The 21,868-nt window shown below is 42.4% G+C and overlaps 1 protein-coding gene across 1 annotated transcript in view; it reads left to right on the forward strand.

Annotated features, from left to right (window-relative positions):
* LOC121582571 (transmembrane protein 132D-like) overlaps positions 1-21,868 on the forward strand; it is a gene marked incomplete at its 5' end in the record, with an annotated part of 96,601 nt that overhangs the window by 60,020 nt on the left and 14,713 nt on the right. Inside the window, 2 exons of the mRNA XM_041898460.2 lie at positions 8,710-8,853; positions 20,068-20,276. Of these exons, the coding sequence (XP_041754394.2) occupies positions 8,710-8,853; positions 20,068-20,276 (353 nt within the window). The remainder of the gene's footprint in view (positions 1-8,709; positions 8,854-20,067; positions 20,277-21,868) is intronic.

Raw genomic sequence — 21,868 nt, forward strand, 5'->3', positions numbered from 1 at the left:
GGCTTATATAATATCTTATAACAGCCTAACAACATATTTCAAATTAGTGCATGTCAAGTGTTCCCTCCTGCCCACTTAGCTAAGTGTTTAAATATTATGCTACATATAATTCAGTAGAAGAAAACAGAGATAGAGAAGGAGAGAGAGTGACTGCCAGTTCCTTAATGTTTTGGCTATATAATACAGCCAATGGCTACATTAAGAAACTGGCAGTCTCTCTCTCTCCCTCTCTCTGTTTTCTTCTATTGAATTCAATATACAACCTTCTGTGTTTGTCAAAGAATGATGCCGAGACTAGTTATTGTGGATGCAGATAGATTTCCAGCGTTGTGCTTCGTTTGACAGTGTGCCAGTATGCATATCTTTCCGCCAAGTAGTGACAGGCCTATCAGCGAATTAAATAAGTGGGAGATAAGCGGGACTTTCCAGCCTATGTAATGTAATCCGACACCAGAGTCACTCGTTACTACAGCTCATAAACCCACTCACTGAGACTGTCACAACCTGATCAGTTTCACCTGTCTTTGTGATTGTCTCCACCTCCATCCAGGTGTCGCCCATATTCATACCTGTGTTCTCTGTTTGTCTGTTGCCAGTTCGTTTTGTTTCGTCAAGCATACCAGCGGTTTTCCCCTTGCTCCTGTCTTTCTCAAGTTAATGTTTTCTAGTTTTCCCGGTTTTGACTATTCTACCTACCCTGACCCTGAGACTGCCTGCCGTTCTGTACCTTTTGGACTCTGATCTGGATTACTGACCTCTGCCTGCCCTTGACCTGTCGTTTGCCTGCCCCCTGTTTTTGTAATAAACTTTTGTTACTTTGACACTGTCTGCATCTGGGTCTTCTCCTGAAACGTGATAGAGACTGATATTCAGAAGCGAATAAACATTGATAAAAAATATATATATACTCAGACAGTCCCAGAATTGACCTTTATTGAAATACATGATGACTTGTGTTTGGTAAAAAGCACTGTATAAATGTCTAGTAGATGGCTATTGCCTTGCCTATGTGTTATAAAAGCCAATCTAATCACTTGCTAGGCTACACTGAGTGGACAAGACATTAGGAACTGCTCTTTCCATGACATAAACTGAAAAGGTGAAAGCTATGATCCCTTATTGATATCACCTGTTAAATCCACTTCAATCAGTGTACATAAAGGGGAAGAGACAGGTTAAAGAAGGATTTCAAAGCCTTGAGACAATTGAGACATGGATTGTGTATGTGTGCCATTCAGAGGGTGAATGGGAAAGACAACAGATTTAAGTGCCTTTGAACGGGGTAGTAGTAGGTGCCAGACACACCGGTTTGAGTGTGTCAAGATCTGCAACGCTGCTGGGTTTTTCACACTCAACAGTTTATCGTGTGTATCAAGAATGGTCCACCACCCAAAGGACATCCAGCCAACTTGACACAACTTTGGTAAGCATGGGAGTTAACATGGCCCAGCATCCCTGTGGAAAGCTTTTGACACCTTGTAGTCCATGCCCGACGAACTGAGGCTGTTCTGAGGGAAAAAGGAGGTGCAACTCAATATTAGGAAGGTGTTCCTAATGTTTTGTACAGTGCATATTGCAAGTAGCCTAGTGTCTAAATGTTCCAACGAATCCCCTTTCCCTAATTAGCCTACTATAGTAGGTATAAACATATATATCATACAATATAGAGCCAAAATATTAGGCCTAACTGGCAGCAGTAGGCAACATGTTCTGTGTCAGTGTGTCTTTCTCTGTTTTCCTCCTACTTCGACTGCACTACAGCAGCTGATATGTCATTTCTCACAGACACAGCACTCAGACCAGCAGAACCAGAACTTTTAGCAAATAAGTCGGATAATTTCACACATTTAGCAGAGCCAGCCTCAAGAGCCCTTTCTTGGTTTTTTTTACTTTTTCGGCACCAACTTTCCGGGTCTCACTCTCTTTGTTGATGCGCGTTTGACTTTGAATGTGAATTTGTATTTATTTTATTTTATTTATTCCACCTTTATTTAACCAGATAAGCCAGTTGAGAACAAGTTCTCATTTACAACTGCGACCTGGCCAAGATAAAGCAAAGCAGTGCGGTAAAAACAACAACAACAACACAGAGTTACATATGGAATAAATAAAACGTACAGTCAATAACACAATAGAAAATCTATATACAGTGTGTGCAAATGTAGTAAGTTATGGAGGTAAGGCAATAAATAGGCCATAGTGCAAAATAATTACAATTATAATTTAGTATTAACACTGGAGTGATAGATGTGCAGAAGATGATGTGCAAATAGAGATACTGGGGTGCAAATGAGCAAAAAAAATAACAATGTAAATAACAATATGGGGATGAGGTAGTTGGGTGGGCTAATTACAGATGGGCTGTGTACAGGTGCAGTGATCAGTAAGCTGCTCTGACAACTGATGCTTAAAGATAGTGAGGGAGATAAGTGTCTCCAGCTTCAGAGATTTTTGCAGTTCGTTCCAGTCATTTGCAGCAGAGAACTGGAAGGAATGGCGACCAAAGGAGGAGTTGGCTTTGGGGATGACCAGTGAGATATACCTGCTGGAACGCATACTACGGGTGGGTGTTGCTATGGTGACCAATGAGCTAAGATAAGGCAGGGATTTGCCTAGAAGTGATTTATAGATGACCTGGAGCCAGTGGGCTTGGCGACGAATATGTAGTGAGGGCCAGCCAACGAGAGCGTACAGGTCACAATGGTGGGTAGTATATGGGGCTTTGGTGACAAAACGGATGGCACTGGGATAGACTACATCCAATTTGCTGAGTAGAGTGTTGGAAGCTATTATGTAAATGACAAAGCCAAAGTCAAGGATCGGTAGGATAGTCAGTTTTACGAGGGCTTGTTTAGCAGCATGAGTGAAGGAGGCTTTGTTGTGAAATAGGAAGCCAGTTCTAGATTTAACTTTGGATTGGAGATGCTTAATGTGAGTCTGGAAGGAGAGTTTACGGTCTAACCAGACACCTAGGTATTTGTAGTTGTCCACATATTCTAAGTCAGACCCGGCGAGAGTAGTGATTCTAGTTGGGCAGGCGGGTGCAAGCAGCGTTCGATTGAAGAGCATGCATTTAGTTTTACTAACGTTTAAGAGCAGTTGGAGGCCACGGAAGAAGTGTTGTATGGCATTGAAGCTCGTTTGGAGGTGTCGTCTGCGAAATGGTGTCGTCTGCGTAGAGGTGGATCTGAGAGTCACCAGCAGCAAGAGCAACATCATTGATATACACAGAGAATAGAGTCGGCCCGAGAATTGAACCCTGTGGCACCCCCATAGAGACTGCCATAGGTCCAGACAACAGGCCCTCCGATTTGTCACATTGAACTCTATCTGAGAAGTAGTTGGTGAACCAGGCGAGGCAGTCATTTGAGAAACCAAGGCTATTTAGTCTGCCAATAAGTCAAAAGCCTTGGCCAGGTCAATGAAGACGGCTGCACAGTACTGTCTTTTATCGATCGCAGTTATTATATAGTTTAGGACCTTGAGCGTGGCTGAGGTACACCCATGACCAGCTCGGAAACCAGATTACATAGCGGAGAAGGTACGGTGGGAATCGAAATGGTCAGTGATCGGTTTGTTAACTTGGCTTTCAAATACTTTCGAAAGGCAGAGCAGGATGGATATAGGTCTGTAACAGTTTGGATCTAGAGTGTCTCCCCCTTTGAAGAGGGGGATGACCGTGGCAGCTTTCCAATGTCTGGGGATCTCAGACGATACGAAAGAGAGGTTGAACAGGCTGGGAATAGGGGTTGCGACCATTTCGTCGGCTAATTTTAGAAAGAAAGGGTCCAGATTGTCTAGCCCAGCTGATTTGTAGGGGTCCAGATTTTGCAGCTCTTTCAGAACATGAGCTATCTGAATTTGGGTGAAGGAGAAGCGGGGGGCATGGGCAAGTTGCAGCGGAGGGTGCAGAGCTGGTGGCCGGGGTAGGGGTAGCCAGGTGGAAACCATGGCCAGCCGTAGCAAAATGCTTGTTGAAATTTTCGATTATCGTAGATTTATCGGTAGTGACAGTGTTTCCTAGCCTCAGTGCAGTGGGCAGTTGGGAGGAGGGGCTCTTATTCTCCATGGACTTTACAGTGTCCCAAAACTTTTTGGAGTTAGTGCTACAGGTTGCAAATTTCTGTTTGAAAAAGTTAGCCTTTGCTTTCCTAACTAATTGTTTATATTGGTTCCTGACTTCCATGAAAAGTTGCATATCGCGGGGGCTGTTCGATGCTAATGCAGTACGCCACAGGATTTGTGCCACCTAAGCTCAGCAAATCAGAAAACCGGGGCCGTTGCCCACTGGTCAGCCAAATGCTCAATATAGTTGATTATGACAACTGAAAAATAGTGCAAAAGTCATAAGAAAACAAAAAGAGTCCCATTGGCCGTTTTTCCCGTGTCCAATATATACAGTACCAGTCAAAAGTTTGGACACACCTACTCATTCAAGGGTTTTTCTTTATTTTTACTATTTTCTACATTGTAGAATAATAGTGAAAACATCAAAACTATGCTTCCTGGTTACCAATTGTTTGGTCAAGTTTTCTTTGTCTCCAATGCGGCCTTGATGACTGTGAGTAATCCCGTTCAATTTTATTAGTTCTGTAGTTTGAACTCTAATTTGTCCTGCATGCTTTGCATTCGGCGGGTGATTGTTGTGCTGGTGATAATTTTTTTACGTTGCCGTTTGATGTCGGCCTTATTGTGTATTGTAGCCCGTATTTAGTGGCTTTAACAAACAATACCAGTGAAAAGTTTGAACAAACCTACTCATTCAAGGGTTTTTCTTTATTTTTACTATTTTCTACATTGTAGAATAATAGTGAAGACATCAAAACTATGAAATAACACATATGGAATCATGTAGTAACCAGAAAAGTGTTAAACAAATCAAAATATATTTTATATTTGAGATTCTTCAAATAGCCACCCTTTGCCTTGATGACAGCTTTGCACAGTCTTGGCATTCTCTCAACCAGCTTCATGAGGGAGTCACCTGGAATGCATTTCAATTAACAGGTGTGCCTTCTTAAAAGTTAATTTGTGGAATTTTCTGAGTCAAGATCACTTTCTGAGTCAAAATTCAAGCCGAGATCTACCGCTCAGATTTATTTTTAACATTACTTAAAAAACGTACACCTACGCAACATTAACCTATTGAAAACAGATGTGAGGTAGGCTATGTGATCACACCTGTAATATATCAGTTGTTGTATTACTTGTGAGGCACAGCTGAGTGAGCATAAAGTTTTATTTTTTATTTTACTGGGCTGATGGTGCCTGTATCTGATGGTCAGTCTCAGCGGAGGGAGAGAGCAGCTGGTCCGCCTCTCAATGTCCCTCAGCTCTCCCTTTCCTTCCGCTGACACTGACCAAAAAGGGACACGGTCTTCCAGCCAGCTGATGGTGAAACTCGAGTCGCACTGCATTATTTCTGCCTCGTGCACAAATTCATGTTGTTACAGAGAAAGTGAAATATTCCTTGAAACTAAAAAAGACCCAAGCCGCTAATAATAACAACACAAACCTATCGATACACTTTCCTAGTCATTCATTACAGCTGCAGTGTAGCACAAGTGGAAGCAGGAAGAGCGCTCATTTTATGGCATATAAAAGTGTTGAATAAAAAGTGTTGACAGTGTTGAGTAAGAATTTAAAAACATGAACTCACTCATAAAAACAGCAACTATTTTCTGTATTCATTGACAGTCTCTCTTTTCATGAAGTTAAACGTTTTGAAATCTCAGTATCAACTTTGCTGTAGCTGTCTTTTATGCCAGCTACGTTACCACAGACACAGTAATCTGAGCCATCCGATTGGCCAGCGGTAGGCCTACAGTGCACTTGATTTGATGGGAACACTTTGCCTACCTGGCGCGCAGGGCAGCTGAATCGGGTCCACCTACCGCCAACAGCATGAGACAAATAAAAGAAAAGAAAATAGGAACGCAAGGCTTTCTCGTTGGGTTTTTTACAGAAATGTTTGGCGATCGAGTAGAAATGCCTTAGAGATCAACCAGTTGATTGCGATCGACCTGTTGATGACCACTGCTCTAATTTGTTTCCAATGGATTTATATTATATTATACAATAAACATATTATCTCTAGGTTTATGGATGGGTTACATAGATTATTTGATTCATGTCTATGATTATGTCATAGCACAATCAAACCCATTGTGAGGGAGGGCTCGATACTGTTGAATATCTTCCATAGGTGAAAACCTTCAATGAAGAAGACATTGTTTATTTCAAAAGCTCCTGAATGGATGTTTTGACTGACAGTTCAAAATATTGCCTTTGTCAAAAAGTGGAACTGTTACTTTGAATTAACTGTCTTCCCCAGATTTTAATTTAATAGGAGAGAAAGTGGTTCCTCAATCCAATTTTGCCCAATGTTTATCGGAGCCATTTCCCAGGTCTGGTTAAATTGATATTTTGACAGTAGATGAAACAGTGTGGATGGCTCCTTGTCAGACTGTGTCAGCATTGTGTTTGCACACCTGGCCCTGGCTGCTCATCTGACTTACATTAGCATAATCAAAGGAAAACGATACATTCAAGTTATTTTATGGGGAGAGCATTGGAGACTAATGTTTGATCAAAATAATCATCAGGTTGAATTCAGAGGTGAGCTAATATATACACTTCCGATTAAAGAACATTAGAGGTGAAATGATAGAGAGGGAAAAAGACTGGATCCTTGAGAGAGGAATCAGCAGAGAGGGATAGAGAGACTGAGAGTGAGAGTGTGAGTGAGAGTAAGCATGAGCATGAGAATGAGAGTGAGAGAGAAAGAAAGGGAGAGGAAAGAAAGAAGACTGAAATGCCATTATGCACAGCAGAGCGTTAAATAATGTTATCTGTTTTGCTCAAAAGGAGAGGGCCAATGGAATTAACAAAGTGAACAGAGAGGAGCCTGGTGTAGGGAACAAAGGCCTGTCTGGGGTCCATTTTAACATTGTCTTTCACAGATGTAGGCCTATTAACTGGTATTTTATTAAAACTAAGCTGCACTGCGTGGGATCTGCTCGTGTGAGTGTGTGTGTGTGTGTGAGTGTGTATGTGTGTGTGTGAGTGTGTGTGTGTGTGTGTGTGGGTCTGGGTCTGGGTCTGGGTCTGGTGTATGTCTAGTGTTTGTGTGTGCACCTGTACATGATAGTACAGCCGGGGGGATTACGAGTAGATTCATTCATATACAGTAATGATCTTCTTCCTTCTTTGTCTGAGTCACGGCGTCAACATCACACATATCTTATCATCACTGTTCAAGTCTTGTCATTTAAAGAAAGCAGCAACTTACAGTCTCTATTACAATGTTCATGATATACTGTGTCTTTAGAGACTGGCAATCTGGGGTATTAATCAGTGGCTCAATGTAACATCAATAGCTTTAGGCTACTAAATGATACTTTCATTTTCACTATACCCATCATGAGGTTTCGACAACCTAGCCTACGAATGAAAGTTTTCAACGTAGGTGCACAGGTCGAGAGAAAAATGTGAGTAATCAAAGTGACAGACAGTGACACATTCAATACCGCGTTGCACACTCTTGCCTGCGTCTAGTTGATCTAGGGTGTAATCATTAGTCCAAACAGTTGCAAACGAGAGTTTCTATTGGACAAATTCAGGTATGTTTATCCCCATTTCGTTCCATTTAAGAAACGTTTTCAACAGAATCGGCGGAATGAATACACCCCTGATCACCCGCTAACACAGTTCACTTTCATAGCGGCCACATACAAACAGCATGATCACTTTGCTCGTTGTATAATTCCTTCTTACATCTATGCACTCTCCTCCTCTCACATTTTCCCTTCGCTTGTGGACTTCATTGCACAACACAACAGCTGTCTGTGACCAGACGAAAATACATTTCCAAGCTAAAACTTCATACCATAACAGCTGACCTCTATACACAGCCTACATCGTTGTGTCACCATATCATAGTCAACATAGCTACTACAACTAACACATTAGTAAACCCGCTACAATCATGCAGTGCAGTTTACAGCAAGCAGTTTAGCAGTTATAAACGGTGGGCCCCAGTGGCAATAAATTAATAAAACCAAAAGCTTACCTTGACTTGGAAGAGTTCCAGTATTGGATAGCCATAGCCAGCTAGCCAACATAGCGTCCCTCTCTGTTTAAACCGGGTGTTTGAGTAGGCTAAACTAGGTAGCTGTATTCGATAGCTAAGTAAGTGAAAGTGAAAAAATACAACGAAATATAGCTAGCTCTCTCTCTTCTGCTAGGTTTTGTATTGAAGTCAATGTACCCAAAGGAGGACGGAAACTAGCTGTCCTCCGGCTACACCATGGTGCTACCCTATAGAGTGCTGTTGAGGCTACTGTAGACCTTCATTGCAAAACAGTGTGTTTTAATCAATTATTTGGTGACAAGGTGAATATATTTAGTATAGTGTTATCTAAAAATTATAACTTTTTTAATGTTTCACTATTTTTATTTATGTGAAATTATTAGGACGTACAGCAGATGTGCAAGCATTTATTGTACATACTATTGACTCATTTATTGAAATCTATGACTATTTCTACTGTCAGTTGAAGGCTAATTCCAATTAGTTGACAATGTGAGAGAGAGTACTTGTGATCTTAGGTTATATTGCAATAAGTAAAGTGAACATTGCATCTGTCAGTGTGGTTGCTCTCTTCAGTAGAACTTAACTCTGAATTCCTCTTCTCTTCTCCCTCTCAGAACACTGAGATCCTGAATACAGCCGTGCTCACCGGGAGGACAGTTGCCGTGCCGGTAAAGGTGGTCACCGTGGGAACAGACGGCACAGTTACGGATGTAACAGAGTCGGTGGAGTGTCGGTCAACCGATGAAGAGGTGGTCAAGGTGAGTGTACACTATAGAGGATACAACATTGAGAGGAAACCTTGAGGACATAGACTAAGGGGAATCCATCCTTTTCAACCCAACAGAGGACTTGAGTTCAGCTACAGTACATAGAGTATGACAATAATGGGTTGTCTTTACGTCTTTTAGTCTCTCATCCTTCACAGGCACAAGGCCATATAGACTAACCTTGATGAGTGAATTATGTGTCCTATAGTACAACACAGAATAAATAGCACATTTGATAGTGTGTACATGTACGTATGTACAGTGCCTTGCAAAAGTATTCATCCCCCTTGGCGTTTTTCCAATTTTGTTGCATTACAACCTGTAATTTAAATGGATTTTTATTTGGATTTCATGCAATGGACATAAACAAAATAGTCCAAATTCGTGAAGTGAAATGAAAAAAATAACTTGTTTCAAAAAAATAATTAAAAATAATTAACAGAAAAGTGGTGCGTGCATATCTATTCACCCCCTTTTCTATGAAGCCCCTAAATAAGATCTGGTGCAACCAATTACCTTCAGAAGTCACATAGTTATTTAAATAAAGTCCACCTGTGTGCAATCTAAGTGTCACATGATCTGTCACATGATCTCAGTATATATACACCTGTTCTGAAAGGCCCCACAGTCTGCAACACCACTAAGCAAGGGGCACCACCAAGCAAGCGGCACCATGAAGACCAAGGAGCTCTCCAAACAGGTCAGGGACAACGTTTTGGAGAAGTACAGATCGGGGTTGGGTTATAAAAAAAATATCCGAAACGTTGAGCATTTCACGGAGCACCATTAAATCCATTATTAAAAAGTGGAAAGAATATGGCACCACAACAAACCTGCCTAGAGAGGGCCGCCCACCAAAACTCACGAACCAGGCAAGGAGGGCTTTAATCAGAGAGGCAACAAAGAGACCAAAGATAACCCTGAAGGAGCTGCAAAGCTCCACAGCGGAGAATGGAATATCTGTCCATAGGACCACTTTAAGCCATACACTCCGCAAAGCTGGGCTTTACGGAATAGTGCTTCAAGAAAAAAATAAGCAAACACGTTTGGTGTTCGCCAAAAGTCATGTGTGAGACTCCCCAAACATATGGAAGAAGGTACTCTGGTCAGATGAGACTAAAATTGAGCTTTTCGGCCATCAAGGAAAACGCTATGTCTGGCGCAAACCCAACACCTCTCATCACCCCGAGAACACCATCCCCACAGTGAAGCATGGTGGTGGCAGCATCATGCTGTGGAGATGTTTTTCCTCGGCAGGGACTGGGAAACTGGTCAGAATTGAAGGAATGATGGATGGCGCTAAATACAGGGAAATTCTTGAGGGAAACCTGTTTCAGTCTTCCAGAGATTTGAGACTGGGACAGAGGTTCACCTTCCAGCAGGACAATGACCCTAAGCATACTGCTAAAGCAACACTTGAGTGGTTTAAGGGGAAACATTTAAATGTCTTGGAATGACCTAGTCAAAGCCAAGACCTCAATTCAATTGAGAATCTGTGGTATGACTTAAAGACTGCTGTACACCAGCGGAACCCATCCAACTTGAAGGAGCTGGAGCAGTTTTGCCTTGAAGAATGGGCAAAAATCCCAGTGGCTAGATGAGCCAAGGTTATGGAGACATACCCCAAGAGACTTGCAGCTGTAATTGCTGCAAAATGTGGCTCTACAAAGTATTGACTTTGGGGGGGGTGAATAGTTATGCACGCTCAAGTTCTGTTTTTTTTGTCTTCTTTTTTGTTTGTTTCACAATATAAAATATTTTGCATCTTCAAAGTGGTAGGCATGTTGTGTAAATCAAATGATACAAACCCCCCAAAAATCCATTTAAATTCCAGGTTGCAAGCAACAAAATTGGAAAAATTCCAAGGGGGGTGAATACTTTCGCAAGCCACAAGACTAACCTCGTCAGGCAGAATTACCATATGCTGTGGGTTTTTCATAATTTAATGAATTATCTTTGCCAGCTAGATTGGTGAAGGTACCCTAATTAGACATAGACACAATCACAGTGTATGCCATTGTTTGTCAGGGCTAATTAAAATGCTGTTAATAATAATATGTTATTTCTATAGTGTATATCCCACGCTTTTTGCACAAAACTCAGAGTAGGCATTGATTTTTGTGAAACTCCACAATTGCTGGAGTTGGTGCTATTTCAGTCTATAATGAATAAGCTGCAACTGATAATTATGCTGTGTTGACTATATATACAGTATTAGAAATGATCAAACTGTCTTAAACTGTTTCCCTTGGTGATAGCAATGCCCTTGAAGTCTTTTGAAGTATGTAATCGGCTCCTGGCTGTAAATTGTTTGCTGTTTTAACCGTTAGAGAGAGAGATGTCTAGTTTGAGCAGTTAGGCCAGAGGGTAGAGACACAATGAGAGATGTTACAGGTATTCTATTCACCACAGATAGACAGACAGCGCTCCACTCTCAACATCCCTCCCTGTTTTCTGTCCCAAATAGCACACACTGATAAATACTTAGGATATGACAATGAGAGAGAGGGGAAAGAGTGCGTCCAAACTCCCCCTCCCTTTGAGGGATGTGTGCATGTGGGTGTGTGTGCATTTATGTGTGGGTGTGCGGGTTGGTGCGTGTTTGTGTATGTGTGTGTTTATGCACAGCATGTGTGTATTTATTTTGTGTGTGTTTCTGGTTGTACATCTAAAGTTGTGTGTGTGAGAGTGAGAGGTCCCTGTACGTTTCATTAACCACTGAGTGATGTTGACCTCTGGAGAGAAGACCCCCCAAGCATCTGGTGTCAAGCTAGTTTCCCGTTTGTATTAAATCAAATGTATGTACCGTACTTTCATGTGAAATTACCTTTGAAGACGGTGATTATAAACCTCATGGGCCACAGTGTTATTGGAAGATTACACTGTCAAAGCCTAATATAATTGTGATAGTAAGTTGAGCCACCCTTGTTTCTAGGAAACCGTACACAAAATTAATAATTTGACTAAATACTTAGGAAGAGGTCATAATTTCATGGAGTCTGTGAAGGAAAAAAACACATGGAAAAAGTGGTACACAAGTAAGGTCAAAAAATGTTATGTTTTTTTTTAGAGATTTCATGATGCATGTATCTAAACCAAAGTAGATCATTTAAAGATTGTTCTATACATCAGTTGGGGTCTTTATAAGCTTCAATATGAGTTCCTAAACCTAGCATGAAAGTGCATCCTTGTAGATGTGTGTGCTAATGTAGTTAAAATGTTTGCCTTGGAGTAAGTTGAGCCAATGGCCATGGTAAGTTGAGCCAATTGAAGTGTTTTCTTCCCAGGTGTCAGGGCGGCAGGTAGCCTAGCAGTTAGAGCATTGGGCCAGTAACTGAAAGGTCGCTGGTTTGAATAACCGACCTTACAAGGTGAAAATATGTCGATGTGCCCTTGAGCAAGGCACTTAACCCTAATTTCCTCCAGGGGTGCTGTACTATTATGGCTGACCCTGTAAAACAACACATTTCACTGCACCTATTTCACTCCACCAGGCTGTACCTGGCGCCGACGAAGATGGCGGCCTCATGACTAGCTCTTAGGAAACTTTGCGGTATTTTGTTTTTTTATGTATAATTTTTTTTTATTATTAGCTCAGAAAGTGTTTTGTATCATTACATACAGCCGGGAAAAACTATTGGATGTCAGAGCGGCGGTAACTCACCAGCATTACGACCAGGAATACGACTTTCCCAAAGCAGATCCTTTGTTTGCTCTCCCCAGGGCAATTGAACTGATTCCAGCGGCTGACCCAAAACATTGCCGGCGGAGGAGAGGCACTCAGAGTGGTCTGCTGGTTCGACTTAGGAGGCCACCCACCGCTTCCAAGTGTATTACTCGCTAATGTTCAGTCTTTGGATAACAAGGTCGATGAGCTCAGGACAAGGATTTCTTTCCAGAGAGACATCAAGGCCTGTAACATACTTGGTTTCACGGAAACATGGCTCTCTGGGGATATTCTGTTGAAATCGGTCGAGCCAGATGGGTTCTCAGTTCAGAAAGAAATATCTCTCCGGGAAGCAGAAGGGCGGAGGTGTGTGTTTCATGATTAAAGACTCATGGTGTAATTGTAGTAACATACAGGAACTCAAGTCCTTTTGTTCACCCGACCTAGAATACCTCACAATCAAATGTCGACCAACAGAGCCTCTTCAACCTCAGGAGGCTGAAAAAATGTGGCATGGCACCTAAAACCCTCACAAACTTTTACAGATGCACAATTGAGAGCATCCTGTCGGGCTGTATCACCGCCTGGTACGGCAACAGCACCGCCCGCAACCGCAGGGCTCTCCAGAGGGTGGTGCGGTCTGCCGAACGCATTACCGGGATCAAACTACCCGCCCTCCAGGACACCTACAGCACCCGATGTCACAGGAAGGCCAAAAAGATCATCAAGGACATCAACCACCCGAGCCACTGCCTTTTCACCCCGCTATCATCAAAGCTGGGACCGAGAGAATGAAACACAGCTTCTATCTCAAGGCCATCAGGCTGTTAAATATCCATCACTAGCACACCAGAGGCAGCTGCTGCCTATTGAAATCACAGGCCACTAGTCATTGTAATAATGTTTACATATCTTGCATTACTCATCTCATATGTATATACTGTATTCTATAATATTCTACTGTATCTTAGTCCATGCTGCTCTGTCATTGCTTGTCCATGTATATAGAGTTGAAGTTGGAAGTTCACATACACTTTAAAACTTGTTGTTCAACCACTCCACAAATGTCTTGTCAAAAAACTATAGTTTTGGCAAGTCGGTTAGGACATCTGCTTTGTTCATGACACAAGTAATTTTTCCAACAATTGTTTACAGACAGATAATTTCTCTTATAATTCACTGCATCACAATTCCAGTGGGTCAGAAGTTTACATACACTAAGTTGACTCCAGAAAATGATGTCATGGCTTTAGAAGCTTCTGATAGGCTAATTGACATAATCTGAGTCAATTGGAGGTGTACCTGTGGATGTATTTCAAGGCCTACCTGCAAACTCAGTGCCTCTTTGCTTGACATCATGGAAAAATCAAAAGAAATCAGCCAAGACCTCAGAAAAAAAATTGTAGACCTCAACAAGTCTGGTTCATCTTTAAGAGCAATTTCCAAACGCCTGAAGGTACCACGTTCATCTGTACAAACAATAGTACGCAAGTACAGTGAGGGAAAAAAGTATTTGATCCCCTGCTGATTTTGTACGTTTGCCCACTGACAAAGAAATGATCAGTCTATAATTTTAATGGTTGGTTTATTTGAACAGTGAGAGACAGAATAACAACAAAAAAATCCAGAAAAACGCATGTCGAAAATGTTCTAAATTGATTTGCATTTTAATGAGGGAAATAAGTATTTGACCCCCTCTCAATCAGAAAGGTTTCTGGCTCCCAGGTGTCTTTTATACAGGTAACGAGCTGAGATTAGGAGCACACTCTTAAAGGGAGTGCTCCTAATATCAGTTTGTTACCTGTATAAAAGACACCTGTCCACAGAAGCAATCAATCAATCAGATTCCAAACTCTCCACCATGGACAAGACCAAAGAGCTCTCCAAGGATGTCAGGGACAAGATTGTAGACCTACACAAGGCTGGAATGGGCTAAAAGACCATCGCCAAGCAGCTTGGTGAGAAGGTGACAACAGTTGGTGCGATTTTTCGCAAATGGAAGAAACACAAAAGAACTGTCAATCTCCCTCGGCCTGGGGCCCCATGCAAGATCTCACCTCGTGGAGTTGCAATGATCATGAGAACGGTGAGGAATCAGCCCAGAACTACACGGGAGGATCTTGTCAATGTTCTCAAGACAGCTGGGACCATAGTCACCAAGAAAACAATTGGTAACACACTACGCCGTGAAGGACTGAAATCCTGCAGTGCCCACAAGGTTCCCCTGCTCAAGAAAGCACATATACAGGCCCGACTGAAGTTTGCCAATGAACATCTGAATGATTCAGAGGAGAACTGGGTGAAAGTGTTGTGGTCAGATGAGACCAAAATCAAGCTCTTTGGCATCAACTCAACTCGCCATGTTTGGAGGAGGAGGAATGCTGCCTATGACCCCAAGAACACCATCCACACCGTCAAACATGGAGGTGGAAACATTATGCTTTGGGGGTGTTTTTCTGCTAAGGGGACAGGACAACTTCACCGCATCAAAGGGACGATGGACGGGGCTATGTACCGTCAAATCTTGGGTGAGAACCTCCTTCCCTCAGCCAGGGCATTGAAAATGGGTCGTGGATGGGTATTCCAGCATGACAATGACCCAAAACACACGGCCAAGGCAACAAAGGAGTGGCTCAAGAAGAAGCACATTAAGGTCCTGGAGTGGCCTAGCCAGTCTCCAGACCTTAATCCCATAGAAAATCTGTGGAGGGAGCTGAAGGTTCGAGTTGCCAAACGTCAGCCTCGAAACCTTAATGACTTGGAGAAGATCTGCAAAGAGGAGTGGGACAAAATCCCTCCTGAGATGTCTGCAAACCTGGTAGCCAGCTACAAGAAACGTCTGACCTCTGTGATTGCCAACAAGGGTTTTGCAACCAAGTACTAAGTCATGTTTTGCAGAGGGGTCAAATACTTATTTCCCTCATTAAAATGCAAATCAATTTATAACATTTTTTACATGCATTTTTCTGGATTTTTTTGTTGATATTCTGTCTCTCACTGTTCAAATAAACCTACCATTAAAATTATAGACTGATCATGTCTTTGTCAGTGGGCAAACGTACAAAATCAGCAGGGGATCAAATACTTTTTTCCCTCACTGAATAAACAGCATGGGACCACACAGCCATCATACCGCTCAGGAAGGAGACGCGTTCTGTTTCCTAGAGATGAACGTACTTTGGTGTGAAAAGTGCAAATCAATCCCAGAATAACAGCAAAGGACCTTGTGAAGATTCTGGAGGAAACAGGTACGAAAGTATTTATATCCACAGTAAAGCAAGTCCTATATCGACGTAACCTGAAAGGCTACTCAGCAAGGAAGAAGCCACTGCTCCAAAACCGCCATTAAAAAGTCAGACTACGGTTTGCAACTGCACATGGGGACAAAGATTGTACTTTTTGGAGAAATGTCCTCTGGTCTGATGAAACAAAAATAGAACTGTTTGGCCATAATGACCATCGTTATGTTTGGAAGAAAAAGGCGATGTTTCAAGCCGAAGAACACCATCCCAACCATGAAGCACGGGGGTGGCATTATCATGCTGTGGGGGTGCTTTGCTGCAGGAGGGACTGGTGCAATTCACAAAATAAATGGCATCATGAGGAAGGAAAATTATGTGGATATATTGAAGCAATATCTCAAGACATCAGTAAGGAAGTTAAAGCTTGGTCGCAAATGGGTCTTCCAAATGGGCAATGACCCCAAGCATACTTCCAAAGTTGTGGCAAAATTGCTTAAGGACAACAAAGTCAAGGTATTGGAGTGGCCATCACAAAGCCCTGACCTCAATCCTGTAGAACATTTGTGGGCAGAACTTAAAAAGCGTGTGCGAGCAAAGAGGCCTACAAACCTGACTCAGTTACACCAGCTCTGTCAGGAGGAATGGGCCAAAATTCACCTAACTTATTGTGGGAAGCTTGTGGAACGCTACCCGAAACGTTTGACCAATTTAAAGGCAATGCTACCAAATACTAATTGAGTGTATGTAAACTTCTGACCCACTGGGAATGTGATGAAGAAATAAAAGCTGAAATAAATCATTCTCTCTACTATTATTCTGACATTTCACATTCTTAAAATAAAGTGGTTTTCCTAGCTGACCTAAGACAGGGAATTTTTACTAGGATTAAATGTCAGGAATTGTGGAAAACTGAGTTTAAATGTATTTGGCTAAGGTGTATGTAAACTTCCGACTTCAACTGTATTCTTAAATTCCATTCCTTACTTAGATTTGTGTGTATTGGGTATATGTTGTGAAATTGTTAGATATTACTTGTTAGATATTACTGCACTGTCAGAGCTAGAAGCACAAGCATTTCGCTACACCCACAATAATATCTGCTAAACATATGTATGTGACAAATAACATTTGATTTGATTTGATGTGTCAGTAACACTTTTTTTCAAGCCAGTTATTATCGCTAGTATATGAGGTAACAACAGGGCCTAGCTTATATTAAAAGTATTTTAAAAAGTACAATGTTTTTGTTAGCCTGTATTAAAATATGCTTAAAATGATTCATAGACAAAAAGTGATTGTGATTGTGTTGAATTGTGTTTGGGAAATAAAGATAGACATGGTTTTAAAAAGGTAGTGGTCATTTTTCATTCAGGACAGAAGTTTGTATCCAGATTAATTTACCATGTCCTGCAACTCAATTTACCCCATGCCTGGGTACTGTAAGTTGTGCCAAGAGACCACTTTTTTTTTTTTACAAGCTGTGTTTTCAAAACTGTAAAGTTGACACGAATTCTGATTATTTCCAAGGATACTCAACATCCTGAAATATATGTAAATATCTTTGTAAGAAATAATACTATATTTCCCTTGATGGAATGATGCTGAATGTAAAATATTACTCAACTTACCCCACTCTCCCCTACATGTACATGCATGTCTTCTTTCCAAGCTAGTCTTAGTAATTTCATTCAAACAAAACATTATTTTCTATAAGCTTGAATAATGAACATAATAGTAATTATCTGTTGCATGCAACGTTATTGAATTCTTATCTTCTAGCCAAAGAACACTGGAAACTAAGTCATTTTCTTCACATATCCACGGCCGACAATTACAGAGAAAATCAATGTGATGGCAATGTCTATATTTGTTACTTGATGTGGAACATTCCGTGTCAAAATCTCACAAGCCTCAAAGTAACTTTAATTCAACTTTGTAGTTGAATAGTTATTGACACTGTCGAGAGGCAGATGAAGGAACATATACACTCTTAGAAAAAAGGGTTCCAAAAGGGTTTCTCCTGTCCCCATAGGATAACCCTTTTTGTTTCCAGGTAGAACCATCTGTGGAAAAGAACCCAAAAATGTTCTACCTGGAACCAAAAAGGATCTTCAAAGGGTTATCCTATAGCGACAGCCAAAGAACCCTTTTAGGTTCTAGATAGAGAGAGAGAGAGAGAGAGAGAGAGAGAGAGAGAGAGAGAGAGAGAGAGAGAGAGAGAGAGAGGCAGCGAGAGAGAGAGAGGGAGAGAGAGGCAGCGAGGGAGAGAGAGAGAGGCAGCGCGAGAGAGAGAGGGAGAGAGAGGCAGCAAGAGAGAGAGAGAGAGGGGGGGAGAGAGAGGCAGCGAGAGAGAGAGAGGGAGAGAGGGCAGGAGGAAGGGATAAATAGATAGAGAGAAAGCAAGGATTAATAGAGTGAGAGGGATTGTTTCAGATCGCTTTCTGGGTGGGTGACTTTTAAAAGACTTGCACAGTGTCTGGAAAATGAAGAGAGGGAGGAGAAGGATTGTGTGCGCATGTGTGTGTTCTTGCATGCGTGTGTGTGTGTGCGTGTTAATATAGCTGGGAATGTTTAATTTGCTATGTCAGATGACACAAACACACATAATAAACTGCAACCCCCTGAAAGGTTGTGTAGGAAGGAAGGAAGGAAGGAAGGAAGGAAGGAAGGAAGGAAGGAAGGAAGGAAGGAAGGAAGGAAGGAAGGAAGGAAGGAAGGAAGGAAGAAAGGAAGAAAGGAAGAAAGGAAGAAAGGAAGGAAGGAAGGAAGGAAGGAAGGAAGGAAGGAAGGAACAGGCCAACAAAGAGAAGCTCTAGAAGCTTCATCCAGGTTAAAGTAGGTTCTGATGCACAGCCTGTTTTAATGACAGTTAAAACGAAGATAGAAGACGTGTGAGAAGAGAAGCACAGAGAGACAGGAGGGAGAGAAAAGGATAAAGAGAGAGCGAGAGAGAGAACTGACAGAGTGAAGCTATGAGGAGTGGATGTTCTGACACATAATTTGTAGAGAAAACTGTCAAAACACTTCTAGCGAAGAGTGATGATAGTCTGCTTTTGACTAGTTTTATAAAAGACTAATTGAACACCCAAACTGTGGGCATGCTGAGATTAGCAGTGATGCCCATCTTCATTATTGCTCCATCCAAAGCTTCAGATGAATGGAAAATGGTTGTGATTATAAACGAAAGGCTTTAACAAGCCATTGAATATGGAGACACTAAAACAAAATCTGTCCTCACAGGCTTTTGTGAAAGAATACATGCCTGATCGAGTGGTTTAGTTTGTTTGAAGATAGAAGTTCATAAGTGTCTTAGATGCTCTTTAGAAACCCTGCCATGCCATTGGTCCATCTATATCTGAGAGGCTTTGGAGCTGATTGGAGGAGACATGGCGGATTTAGCCAATCATAAAGAGGGGTGGCCAGGGATTTGTGTCTTTCTCTGGTCCATCTGTTGAGATTTTTGGCCCATTCCATCACACTGGCCTTGTATGTGCGCTCTCGCACATACAAGACTCCATTCCAGCCATTACTATGAGCCATCCTCCCCTCAGCAGCCTCCACTGGTGCACGCACACAAACACACACACACACACACTTGAATAGAGATTTCAAGGGCTTGGTCAAGGAATGTCAAGTCTGTCACCTGAATCATTACAGAGCAGAGGGAGAAATGTCAAGTCTTTATAAATGGCCGATTTTCTTTGAAGGATAAAATAATAAAATATTTGTCTCCCTCTAGCTGTACAAACTTGTATGACTAATATTTGCATTGAAATAATTTGATGTAACTTTCGACCCTGGACTTCCCTTAGACAATGCACTGTTGTATCTTATTCTTTCATAAAGCAGTAGCCTACATTTTGAACTTAAACTGAGTGTACAAAACATTAAGAACACCCCCCCCCCCCACCACCAGATGGCCTCAGAACAGCCTCAATTCGTCAGGGCATGGACTCTACTAGGTTTAGAAAGCGTTCCACAGGGATGCTGGCCCATGTTGACTCCCATGCTTCCTACAGTTGTGTCGTTGGATGGATGCCCTTTGGGTGGTGGATATCTCAATTGTCTCAAGGCTTAAAAATCCTTCTTTAACCAGTCTCCTCCCTTTCATCTACACTCATTGAAGTGGATTTAACAAGTGGCATCAATAAGGGATCACCTGGATTCACCTGGTCAGTCTATTTCATGGAAATAGCAGGTGTCCTTAATGTTTTGTACACTCAGTGTAGTTTCTTTTGTCTTTCTCTTAATAACATGTTTTCCTATTTCTCCTCTCTCTCATCCTCTTCACCCAAGGTGTCGGATCGTTGTGACTATGTGTTTGTTAATGGGAAGGAGACGAGGGGGAGGATGAGGATGGTGCTCAACTTCACCTACAGCTACCTGAGTGCCCAACTGGAGATGAGTGTGTGGATGCCCCGCCTCCCACTGCTTATCGACGTGGCCGACCCCGAACTCAGCCAGATCAAGGGCTGGAGGGTCCCCGTGGCTGCCGGCAACAGGAGGCGAGTAGTTTTACCAGACAGTGAGATGTGTTACCTATTTCAAACTGCTTGGGAGATTGACTTTCACAGTAATTGCAGTGCAGAGTAAAATACTGACGTTCAAGAATCATCTTCAAGCATCTTGTTAATTTTGATGGTTGTACCACCACCTCCCACATATTTAAAACTTATTTTTTAAGTAGTCTTGTACCAGTCTGCCCACATATAGGTATCTTCATCTGGAGGTTTAGAATAACTGTGATGATGCTAATGTCTTAATCATGGAGCCTACACCTGTCCGTCCCCCATCACGCCCCCTCTCTATGGCCACCGCTGTGTTCAGGATACCCAGGTGACGCCGGTGACTCAGATGGTCTCTCTGAGGGGAGAAAATGTGACTTTCAATTACTGCCATGACTCAGTCTCTCATTTCTGTCACTGACTCATATCTGTTCTCACCTCCACAACATTCTGGCAATGTCCTTACACAGGCAGTCTTGTTCCTGTTTGTTGTGAAAGCGAGATTGATTGGTGGCAAAAGCATGTCTGAACAAGGTAGACAGAGAGAGAAGAATAGAGTTGGAGTCTGTCTTTCATTTTCGCTCAATGTTATAGAACGGGCAATTACATTCGGGCAATTAAGCTTGAGTTCTTTAGCTTGAGGCATATGTTCTATAGATTGTTCAGTAGTCTTGCACAATGCATGCTTAAATCCACTTCAAAGTACAACATATCCCCAATGCACTGTGCAAACCCTTTAACCCTGGGGCCACCAGGTGGCGCTCTAACACATATGCCCCTGCTGTCATGGCCCTCTCTGAGCCCCTGATCTCTCTAGTCCAGTGGGTAGGAGAGGTGAGAAGGCCAGTCGAGTCGTGAGTCTGAAAGCGAGCTCATTATAGGCCCAGACCTTATCTGACTTGACGGTCGTCCGTGAGAACACGGCTTGCCTGCTTTTGTCTGCTCCCTGCTGCAAATGTCACCTCGATTAGGCTGTCGTGTGTGTGTCATCCCACCGGTGAAGAGGTGGTGGGGGGAGGAATGGGGGGCCCGGGCACCTAAGCCAGTCAGCTCCAGCATGTTGACCTGTCAGCCTGTTTTTCTGCCTGGATGGTCATGCATCATTAAACCTAATGGAAGTTGTCAGTGTCGGGGTGGGGGGGTGGGGTGGGCGAGAGAGAGAGAGAGAGAGAGAGAGAGAGAGAGAGAGAGAGAGAGAGAGAGAGAGAGAGAGAGAGAGAGAGAGAGAGGGGGGAGGTGTTTTTAAAAAATTATTCAGTGGAGAAAGAACGAGAGAGACTGAGTGGAGAGAGAGAAAGAAAGAGATTTGAATGAGAAAACATGTAAGGTAGAGAGAACGAGAGGTAGAGAGTTGGAGGGAATGGAGAGTGGAGTGGTGTCAGGGTAATGGCTGTAGCCCCTGTGTTCACAGTGCTCCACTGTTTACAGGAGGTTAGAGTCGTTGGGCCACGCTCTGTCTGTCACTGGGCTGAACAGAGCTGCCTCTCCCTGGTCTGTACTTTACCTCATCAGCCCTACTGCTGCTGTATGGGGTTCATCACAGTAGATGAAGAAGACTCAACCTGGTCTCAGAGCATTTCGTATTATTCTGT

Source organism: Coregonus clupeaformis, chromosome 15, assembly GCF_020615455.1.
Source record: "Coregonus clupeaformis isolate EN_2021a chromosome 15, ASM2061545v1, whole genome shotgun sequence".
Lineage (NCBI taxonomy): Eukaryota > Metazoa > Chordata > Actinopteri > Salmoniformes > Salmonidae > Coregonus > Coregonus clupeaformis.